The sequence below is a fragment of the Hippoglossus stenolepis genome, chromosome 13 (genome assembly GCF_022539355.2).
Source record: "Hippoglossus stenolepis isolate QCI-W04-F060 chromosome 13, HSTE1.2, whole genome shotgun sequence".
Classification (NCBI taxonomy): Eukaryota; Metazoa; Chordata; class Actinopteri; order Pleuronectiformes; family Pleuronectidae; genus Hippoglossus; species Hippoglossus stenolepis.
The window spans coordinates 9413079-9424632 of NC_061495.1; the positions used below are offsets into that span (position 1 = coordinate 9413079).

The window sequence follows — 11554 nt, forward strand, 5'->3', positions numbered from 1 at the left end:
TAGCGTTGCAGTATAGAGAACCTTTTCTGTCAGATGACTACTGATCAGCGCAGACTGAAGAGGCACAAGGGAATTCAAAGTGCTTCACAGAGGCCTACTGCAAGTACTGATCTACTGCAGTAGGTCAGTCACTACAGAGATGGCAGCTACTGACCTACATACATAGGGAGGGGAGTGATGACTGTTATGTAAATTCCTCTGCCATCTATTCAGGGAAACTGTGCCAACTTATTTGCCAAATCTATCTGCATCTCTTACTCTCACAACATGCTGGTAACCACAGTGACGATGGCATTCGTACAAAGCGTAACTTGTGACCAACAGTGTCCAATAGGCATCAAGTCATTTACAAATGTGTACTGTTGAATGTTCATTTGTGTCTATGAACAGAATTCAACCTCTGCTGGTTGTTCATGTTTTGTTATTTTTACAACATTGAATCAAAGAAGATTTATTTCTCCTGCATAACTGATGTGATCCAGTTGTGTCATAAGAAATGAAAGCGATGAGTACTAATGCAAACAGGAGCTCTTTAATTCAAATTAAATAAATTATTTGACTATGTAGAAATATTTTTCTATCAGTCATGAAAGGGTCTATTTCTGATGGTTAGAGTAAGAAAGCTGTAAAACAATAAAACTCCCGCTGGTGAATAGTAATAATTACCCAGAGATTAATTTTAATTTATCAATGATTAATATTTGAGCGATAAAGATAGTGTTTTGAAACATTTCGTTATTGATAAAAACAACATTGTACAGTACAAGCTTAGTGGTGTGCTACTCTAAACTGATATTATTATCAAACCAGATGCCAAGATCCTTATAATAGTAATTATTATTATTTGTATTATTATTTCCCCCTCACATTTCCTGTACATGTTGTGTCTTGATAATACCACATGCTGTCGCTGCTCTAAAATGACACCGCTACATTGCTGCTTCTCCTGAAGTCAAAGTTCACTGAATGCGGAAGTGTCATCCAGTCTCTCATCCATGGATTTACTGAGCTGAAGTAAGTCAACCTTTTTTACTGATATTTCTTAAATCAATACACTGGAATTTGTCGCTGTTAAACGTGTTGTAAGGAAATAGTCGTGTGTTTAAGATTCGGTTTGCAGTACCATTGGATTTCAGACGAGTAACCCGACAGTTCGAGACCCGTTATACACATAAACACACATTGTGGTTCAGACACGTCCGGACCGAAGCTAACGCTGTTTCTCTCCGTGTTCATGTTCACAAACTCTCAGTGTTTTCCAGTCTGAACATCACGAGAAGAACCAAAGAAACATGGAAACACGTTCTCCTCTGTGTCACCTCTGATGGGAACCTGAGTCAGAACCTGTGGTAACGCGTTGTTAGATCATGAGCTCAGAGGTGATCAGAGAATGAAGACATGTATTAATTATCTTGAAATGAAAACTGTTTGGGATAAAGAGAATAGTGAAGTCCACTAAATTCCTATGGTTTGTTTAACAATGTAAGAACAAACACTAGATAGTCAAATAGAATAAAGACCCTACATCTGCCCCACTGTTCCCTTTAAAAAAGCATCCAGCTTACATGTTGTCATGGTTTTACTATGTTAAAAGCATAAATCATTACAATGTCCATGTTAATTTTATCGATGTGAAATGCAAATCAGGATTTAAATTATAGGAAAGTGACTGAAAACAGGAAATAGATTCTGCTGATATATCAGAGAAAACTATATTAATCGTTGTTATAACCGTTGATTCTATTTGTGTTTTCGTCAGGTCTCTATTAAGACTCAACTATTTTAAGCTATGGTGCACATTTTTAACTTGTCTTACATTAAGCATTGGCCCCTGAAGGTCCAATATGGTTTGAAACACTAGGTGGCGTTATAAGCCATGTTCAACAAATACATACGTGTAGATTTCTTCTAATACATTTGGAAAACATTCTTGTTTTTCATCAATGAACATTCATTATTTAGTTTACATGTTGTAAGTGTGCAGTATCCTTGTCACAATAATTACATGGCAATCATATTAAAACCTTTGCACAACTGCCTTATCACGTTTATTTATTTATTATTTTGTGTGTGTCTGTTTATCTTGTGCTCAACAGTACGTAAAGCTAAAAAATAGACGAATAAATAAATTTTACAAGTAAAACAAAAACGCTCCACAGAGTCATGTGACTTTGCGGTGGTCATGTGACCGGGCCGGTTTAAAAAACACGGAAGTAGCTGGGCACAGCAGCGGAGAAGAGACGCGTCGGGTCCTCGTTGTTCTTTGTTTCACATTTTAATGGGTCGTGGTCTCCACAGCGGACCTCCATCTTCTCGATGTCTGTAAGTGAGCGTGTGAGTCTGTGTCTGCGCCGGGAATTGAACTGGATGTGTAGGCGGTTAACGGTGATGGCGTCCAGGGCCTGAAGGAGTGTGTTTCTGTAAATGTTACCACACAGCCATGTTTTTTTTTTCCCCCCCCGTCACATAGAAGAAGTCGGTTTTCGTTGTTTAAAAGCTCAACCGTTAAAGTTACACCGCTGAAAGGATCTGGAAATAAACCTGACGTTAGATTTGATTTTTAACTAAAAACACACTGGAAATAGACAGTTTGTGAAAATAGTGGATGCTCGTTGTTTTTTTTTTACTGATCTGCCACTGTTGATTTCGCATCGTATTACGTATTGTTTTCCTTTTTTTTTTTTTTTGTTTGTGCATCATAAAACCATTTTGAGATGCCCTGGTGTATGACATGCGCCCCATACACGCACCCTTCGTTGCCTCACTATGAATAATGTGAATACAGTTAACAGGTTACTTCCAGAAAAATGTTATAACTGGTTCAGCCAAGTTCATGCATTGTTTTGTGTTGTTAGAAAGGTGATTTAATTTTGATAATCTCTTATTGAAAGTGTGCAGAGGGAATCTTTTATTATAACGATGTGCGTGGCATGAGCTGATTCTTCCATTTAAAAGTTGTGTTTGAAAAGTGGGCTAAAGGCCTATATTAGGATGTTCACCTGTTTCATGTGTTGTGGATGCATTTAGCTGCGTTCAGGCCTGTACTCGACGCTGACCTCAGATCACTCCGGACATATGTTAACACCACGTCTGAACGGTGTCCCTGTTTTTAATATATTGCAATGTGAACGCACAAAAATGCTAATATGTGCTAACAGTTCTGACTGTCTCCAAACTTCCTGCAGCTTCCCCACCCATCTGCAACTATGACGACCATCGTCCATGATACTACAGAGGCCTTGTGCCTCTCTACTGAATACAACCTGTACCTCAAGCCCATTGCCAAAATTACAGTCAGTGTGGCACTGCCCCAGCTTAAGCTTCCAGGCAAGAGCATCTCCAACTGGGAGGTAATGGAGAGAGTGAAGGCGATGGTGGCTCCGGAGCAGTTTTCAGCGCTCCGTATTTCCAAGAGCACCATGGACTTCATCCGCTTTGAGGGAGAGGTGGAGAACAAGACGGTGGTCAAGAGCCTGTTAAGCCGTCTGGATGTGAAGTGCATCAAACTCAGTGGATTTACTGATGTACTGAAGGTAAGTCACAGTTTGCCTTTCACACATGCACAATGCAGCGGGAGGTTCTCTACACAGACATGTTCACAACAGCAACAAATCCTCTGCATTATTCAGGCGAGAGGTGGTACAGCCGACACCGGTGTCAGCTCTTATCACCACAAACTCTGTAGACATCTTCGTCAGTGTCTTCTACGCGAATGACACTGCTTTTTAATTTTTGCGTGTTAGAAACACCTCCCAGTATACAACAATACCATCAAACAGTGCCACAAACTACAGCCTCTAAATGCACCATTATTTTATTCAAGCCATTGTTTATTAGAGGGTTGATGAATTTGCTGCATTGGATTTAATATGTTTCCCCTTAAAATCTGGCAGCTGAATTTACAGCTGTGCTTCTCTCCCCCTCTTTTCTCAGGTTCGCGCATTGGAGAATAAGGTCGACTTCCCCACACGTCACGACTGGGATTCATTTTTCCGCGACGCCAAGGACATGAATGAGACGCTGCCGGGAGAGAGACCTGACACTATCCACCTGGAGGGGCTTCCTTGCCGCTGGTTCAACCAGAAGGACAGTCAGTTTCCCGACCGGCCCTCTGAAGAGGTCCTCATTTCTGTCTTCGAGACTTTTGGCAAGGTGGTACATTGTTTACTCTTTTTTGCTTTTTACAATTCACATTATCTTATTTGTCAGTTTGAACTAAGTTAATGTCCGAGGCAGTTAGACTTTCACTGCAAACACCCCTTGCATGAAGGACCCATTCTTACTTTTCGGCTGTTCATTTAGTACAGAAAAGGGGGATATTAGACTATATTTGTTTAAAATGTGCTGTTATTACAATTGAGCACCAATCCTTACCTGTCCTAAGAGACACAACGAGGAGGGTGGAAAAACACTGCCACAAAAAGACAGCTGTAATTGTACGCATTAGATTTATGTGACAATTTGTTTCTGAAATATTGTAAATCATCTCCAAAAGACATGTATTTAGTTACATTATGAACTTGATTCTTGTTGATTGTAGGTGCGACATGTTGACATCCCGATGCTGGACCCATACAGAGAGGAAATGCTGGACAAGAACTTCAATACATTCAGCTTTGGGGGTCATCTGAACTTCATGGCTTACGTCCAGTACCAGGAATATTGCGGCTTCACCAAGGCCATGGACACTCTGCGCGGCATGAAGCTGATGCTCAAAGGAGACGATGGAAAGGCAGTGGCTTGTAACATCAAGGTACTGCAAGCCTTTGTAGATTTATAGCTCTGCACTGTCCATTAGAGATGCCAGAGGGTGAAAATGTTCACGTAGGGTAATAAACTCGTGACAATAGCGGGGATACCGATTCCACTGGTCATTTAACACGAAAAGGCTCAGTGACTGTAGAGCTCTTAATGAGTGAGATATTTAACGTTAGATTTCACTGCGTGTAGCCTCATTTTCTGATGCAATTGAAGTTGCGTGCTGGGTTTAGTTCTTTAATTAAGAACTTAAAGAAGTGTTGTGCTCTCTCTAACACACTGACCTCTGTGAGGTGGTAGCTTCAAAACAGCCACAACGTTTTTCACTGTCTTTCAACACCAAATCCTCATCATCCTCGTCAGTAAACTCTCCTCTTGTCATATGATAAGCAACTGCCAAAAGCAGAAACTTTCACTCCATAACTCCAGTGTCAGACTAAGTATTGATAACCAGTATTGTCGACGTACCACTGATTCACAAAAATAATATTCAACTAAACTTCCAGAACTTTGGCAGTTTGGGCGAGTTGATGCCAAACCTCTTAAATGCTTTCCATTTCTTTTAGTGCAACATTTTAAGTTTTGAGAAGTTTAAGTCATCATTAAAGTTTAAAAGTAGACTTCTTTTCACAGTTTAAATAAAGGTTAACAAGCCTTTCTGTTTCTTTTCTGGTCGCATGTAAAATTATTGACATGTTAGAACTATTTGTAGCTTATGTTACAGGAAATGTTGGTCTTCATTAAAGCAAGTGAGACCCTGTGTTGAAACAGCCAGGCACTGAGGCCAACACAGCAAAACATGTCGACCATAAGAATGAAAAATGAGCAATGTCTAAAATGACTCATATTCTACCATGACGTATTCCACCAAGAAATTGGAGACTTGTGAACTATATTTCTGGAAGATAACTTTGGAAGAACTAAAACGTATTTCTGCTCTTAAAATCTCAACTGTGACGATGAGAACAAAATGATTGTCCCTGACGTTCCACACTTATTAGATCATTCCTCATAGTGTCATAAACCACTATCTGATCAGCTCATAAACTCACTGATGTGTTTCTCAATATGGCCTCCCTTGATTTGATCTCATTTCATACCTGCAGCTACTCGCCCACATCTATGTAGGTAAATTGCAACTGCGGAAATTTTGCAATGAGGTTGCGTTGTTCAGAATTACACAGCCGCCCTAAGACCTTTTAGTGTAATGAGAGTTAAATCTGCATCGTTATTATTAGCAAGGTAATGAGAGTAGAGGACAGCATGGTCTCTTAATCCGCAGAGTAAAGCCTCACTGAGTCCAAATCAGGGTAGAAGTCGGATCTGTATCAAAGAAATGAGACACATAAGAAGTTGTTTTATGTTCTATTGTAAAATTTCATAAATACAGAATTAGAAGATCTTGCATGTGACATAATCTAGACTAATCAGTGTTGTGCCAAGTCACTTTTACCAAAAGCACGGTGACACTCAGCAAGTAAATTATCGTTACATTATCAAACATGATACTTTTCTTCCATCTGTTCTTCACTGGAGGGAATGATCTGCCATGTCAGAGGAGCTGAAACCACGAGTAGCCATTTTTTGGAAACATGAGGGAGTTAAATCTGACTTTCTTTTTGATTATTTCAGTCTCCACTGTGACAGGACTTAGAATTAGCTACATCATATTTACCACATCACAACAACAAATTTATTAAAAGTGCAATAAAAGTCAATAGACAATCAATCACGGATTGGTTTCTTCTCATGAAAACTAAAATGATCTTGCACTTTGCAACATGTTCATGATAGAAATACCCTGTTTCTATGTGTATTTTTGTGTCTTCTCCAGGTGACCTTCGACACCAGCAAGCACCTGAGTGAGTTAGCTCTGAAGAGGAGAAGCCTGGAGAGGATGAAGCTACAGGAGCTGGAGCGGCAGAGAGAGGAGCAGAAACGACGGGAGAAGGAAGAGGAGGAGCGTCGTAAGGAGGAGGAGAGGTATGATGGAAAACAGAAGAGAAACTCGGGAACTCGTTAAAATGTAAAAAAGAGCAACAGAGTATTCATGTGAATGTGTAAAACGGGGTGTGAGCCTCAAACCAATTGTAATGCATTCATTGTCTTTATGAGAAAGACAGTAATTTAAAATAGTTGGTAAACTTAGACGTATAATTCACCTTAGCTATTATATAATATAGTATTTATTTATAAGTGTTTAGGAACACAAATAGATTATTATTGCTGGATTTGAAATAACAATTCTGTGCTCCAGAGAAAAATAATGCAAGAGTAAGAACAAAAAATATTGCGCACTATACCAACAGATATTCACAAATGCCCTCCTGACCTTTTTTAGGAAACACAAGGAGCAGGAAGAAGAGGAGAAGGAGAAGAGGAAGGAGGAGAGGCTGCGGAAGCGAGAGCAGAAGCTTCGGGAGAAGGAGCAGAAGCGGAACCTGAAGCGGATGAGGCGTCAGCAGGAGGAGGAGCAGAAGAAGCTGCAGATGAAGATTGCGATGGAGGAGAGGAGGCTCCTGCTGGCTCAGCGCAACCTGGAATCTATACGGCTTATTGCTGAGTTGCTGGCCAAGGCCAAGGTACAGCATGCACACACAAAAACAAAAATACACCTCCAAATGGGTAAACGCACGTACCCATCTAGTACAAGTAATACACTTCTGATTGTGTTACAAGTACTGTGATTAATTTCCCCAAATTTTTTTTAACCAAATGTGAAAGAACTGTACATTAAGCTTAACCATTTTCAACTTTGCTAGTCTCATTACTGTTCAGTACTAGAGAGTTCACATTACAAAAGGAGCAGCTTAAGAAATGTGCTTGTTTGGTTTCCTCTGGAGAGTTAGATGAGAACATTGATATCACACTACCTCTTATGTCATCTTAAATCTGTTGGTAGGTTGTTTTGATACCTTTGATAACATTGTGAGATTGACTTTGGTAGGCGGGGTTTCGTCCTGACAGACTATGATTTTGCAGATGATGGTGCTAGTACACAAATATTTATAAACTCCAATCTTCAGCTGACACAAAATGTATTGTGACCAGTTTTCACTCACAGAAAGAAAAAAAAAAAACTTTTAATATTATTGTTTTTTCTTACATGTACCTACATTGTTTCCTCCTCCTCCTCCTCCTCCTCCTCAGGCCCTGAAGCAGCAGCAGCAGGAGAAAGAGAGGGCTGAACGCGAGGAACAGGAAAGGCAGGAGCAGGCTCAGCAGAAGGAGGAATTAGCCCGACTTCAGAAGCTGGAAGCGTGCAGACGCAAGCAAGAGGATGAGCTTCGAAGGGTGGAGGTGGAGAAGCAGCGAGCACTGGAGCTCCAGCGTCGAGAGAAGGAGCTAAGGGAGAAACTGCTTTGCAACATGTTGAAGAAGAGCAATGACAGAACCACTAAACCTCCAGGCACGCAGGACCAGGCCGACCCTGTACCGACAGAGGAGGTCTCTGCTCCTGGCGGCACTGATGTCATGTTGGGGGCTCTGGAGCGGGTGAACGGAGGAAAGGCAGCTGAGAGCAAAGAGAAACATGTGTCCAAATCAAATGTGCACGCCCATGTTTTAGGGAAAAACAGAGCAATGCGGGAGAAGAGAGGAGCGCAGGACAAGAAGAAGAAGGGCCGGGAGGGAAAGAAGAAGAAGGAGGAGTTGGCGAGGAGCAGGAACGGCAGGGAGCGAGCGAGGGACCAGGACCAGGACAACTCCCACAGAGAGAGGAGTTCCCGTAGCGGGGAGAGGAGGAGGAGGCGCTCCCACAGCAATAGCAGAAGGAGGAGAAGCTCCAGTCGCCACAGGAGGAGCTCCAGTCGCCAAAAGAGGAGCTACAGTCACCACGGCAGTAGGAAGCGCAGCCATAGCAGCAGGAGCACAAGCTCGAGTGGAGACAGGAGCAGGAGCAGTAGTGGGAGGAGTTACAGCAAGGGGAGGAGCCACAGACACAGTCACCGTAGAAACAGCCGAGCCGGCTCAAGGGGCAGCAACACAAGTAAAGACGGGAGGAGTCACAGTCATAACAGTCGAAGATACAGGAGACACAGCAACAGTAGAGACAGGAGCCATTCCAGACGACGCTAAACTCAGCGGCGTCGTCTGTGTCTTTGATATTTTTAGATATTTTTGGTCCGTAAGTTAAGCAATGTGGTTCTGCACCAGATAGCGAAAGGACAAATTCGATAAGTCAAAGAGAATCATGTATGTATACCATATACAATGGGGCGCAGAAATGTTCGGCCACTTGGAAGACTTTCGGGCCCCATTGTATGTGAAAGGCATGGAAGATGCAAGTCAGTCTACGTAGCTGCTTTTATTGTTTTAGTAATTTTTTTCTCCACATTTCATGTTGTTGCAGACCATTTAATTTGTTCAGATATTCAGAATTTAAACGTCAGGTTAGTTAGTTGTTTCTGAAACACTTTTTATCTTCATGTCCGAATAGCCATCAAACCATGCAGTTGTCCAAAAAGGGAAAAAAAAGGTGTCTGTGGCCCTCACAGGACAATTCAACATGACCAATCATTTTACTTGGACCGAATGAAATGATTGGCTGGAGAACCTCTGCGTCACAAACCAACCTGCATGCCTGTACCATGACCGCACTCTTCAGCCGGAGAGACGTACACCACTGGAGCAGAGAGTCACAGAAAAGTTAGCTTCTAGCATTTGTCCGGCAGTTGCATGTTCATATGTTTATGGGGCACCGCTTTGATGAGCAGGTCGATCGGGGGGGTGGATGTATCGGTTGCATTTTTCTTCTCTTACTACTTTTTCCAGGATAAACCAACCTGAGGTTTAATTACATAAAAAAGCCAGTTTTACTTTCTGGTTTCATGAGAATGTTGCTCTTCGCGGAGTGTGAAAGTTTTTGTGTTATTCATCAGTCATTTGTTGTGAAGTACACGAAAACTCAACTCTTAAAATTCGGTTCAGATTTAGTGATCCTCCATACACACCAATAACCTTTTTATATCTCCAGTTTTGTGCATGTATAACTTAGCTAGAGAGTTTCTTGAAGACAGAATGAAGCACCTGATCTGCCATTGGTGTGGAAGACTTAACTGAAGGACACTGATGAATAGCAGCTTCTTAATTACAAGTGTGACGGTTCCAACAGGCTGAAAGACTCGTACCTCTGTGATGAAGTCAACTGATCTACTGATGTTATTGCGACGCGTTCAGCTGTTTTCGGCTTCAGTAGTGGCGATGTTGCTGTTGAGCAGCTCGACAAAAACACACAACTACAACCCTGGACAGTATTTTTTTGATGATCACGTGATTTCAATTAAAAAAAGACTGATTTTCTCAGTTTTGTTTTTAATTTGTAAATGTTTGTAAGAGTTTATTTGAAAGGAAAGAGTGAGGAGTCTGTCTGAAATCCCTCCCTATTTAACATATTGTGCTCCACCCCCTATTGCCCTCTGACATTTTGAGTGTCCACATTATGTGTGGGTAAGGCTACATCCACATTACTCGGCCCTAGCTTTAAAACATCACTCTTGCCACTTTGGGGCTGCGTTGTAGTCTGGACGCACAAAAATGGAGACAACGCTGTTTTTGCGTGAATGGTCACGTGTTCGTACGGACAGGGATCATTTTAGTTTTAAAAGCCTGTTTTTAAAAGGAAACATCATTATGCCAGTAGCCTACATGTATCCTCTAAAAGTAGTGAACGGTTGAGTGTCCATTATGAGGAGGGAATTTCAGACACAGCTTTTAATTTTTATCTTAATAATTAACCTGACTCAGGAAGCAGTGCACTCCCTCTTTCCTTGGTCAAATATCTTTAATGCAAGTGCTCCATTTGACTTTTTCTTTTGTTTTTTTAAGGTTCAGAACAAAGTTTTTTTTAATTTAATTTTGTTTTAGAAAACCAGCCTCTGGGATTCAGGTCAAACCAGCTCAGTACAAATGAGATGTTAGGATGTAACTCCTGCTCTCATGCTCACGTTCTAATACTGGATACGGTTCTTTAGCTCTAGTCGCTGTACAGACTTTTCTTGAAACTGGATTTGAGGCCGGGAGAAGTCAGTCTCACTTTTATTACATTACATTACGAGAAGTCAGTCTCACTTTTGATGACATTTGTACTTTGACATAGTGACTTGTGATAGAAAAGCCCAATTGTTCTGTGTATATGCTCATGAGCCACTACAGAATGTCTTGCATACATGTGGTTATAATAAAAAATCCAACCTGACAACTTTTGAATGAAAATGTACTTTTTTGTCTCTGTGATAAGAAGCTTTGAAATATCAATTGTTCAAATATTAAGTTTCTGATTTCTTTCTACTACTTAAAGTCTCTACTTTTCTCTCTACTCAACAACATTTAAATTCTTTGTCAAACACGCATGTGAGTTCTTATGCTTTCATGCTGGCGACTGTCAGGCATGTTTATGGGTCCATTTATCCGTCCCATTCTTGTGAACTTGATATATCAAAAAACGCTTAGAGGGACTTCATTCAAATTTGGTACAAACATTCACTTGGACAAAAAAATTAACTGATTTAATTTAGGTGGTTCTTCTGAACGTGATATATTGGGAACAGCATTAAATCTGGCACAAACATTTACTTCAGCAGCAGCATGACTGATGATAGTCAATTTCCTCCATGATTTTCCAGTATGGCAGAAATGATGATGCGTGGTAATACCGCCACCTGGCACTTTGTCACACATCAGAGGACTCATTTGCATAATCTTTTCTTCTCTTTAGACTGAGATGGAAACACAGACAACAGGCTGAAGGAATCATTTAGTTAGCAAACAATCCTTTCCATTTATTTGGTTGAAAATG

At 41.0% G+C, this 11554-nt stretch overlaps 1 protein-coding gene across 3 annotated transcripts; it reads left to right on the plus strand.

The window, feature by feature from the left end:
• Positions 1 to 931: 931 nt before the first annotated feature.
• akap17a (A kinase (PRKA) anchor protein 17A) lies at positions 932 to 10954 on the plus strand. 3 transcript variants are annotated; one of them, XM_035174933.2, is made up of 8 exons: positions 966 to 1014; positions 1253 to 1379; positions 3186 to 3533; positions 3934 to 4152; positions 4541 to 4753; positions 6593 to 6741; positions 7100 to 7340; positions 7909 to 10954. In XM_035174933.2, the coding sequence occupies exons 2-8, from the start codon at positions 1368 to 1370 to the stop codon at positions 8833 to 8835; spliced, it is 2109 nt and encodes a 702-aa protein (XP_035030824.1). In that variant the 5' UTR covers positions 966 to 1014; positions 1253 to 1367; the 3' UTR covers positions 8836 to 10954. The 3 variants fall into 3 exon arrangements, with proteins under 3 accessions (XP_035030826.1, XP_035030824.1, XP_035030825.1); XM_035174935.2 differs by lacking the exon at positions 1253 to 1379 and having other exon boundaries at positions 932 to 1014; XM_035174934.2 differs by lacking the exons at positions 966 to 1014; positions 1253 to 1379 and adding an exon at positions 2193 to 2322.
• The last annotated feature ends 600 nt before the right edge of the window (positions 10955 to 11554 follow it).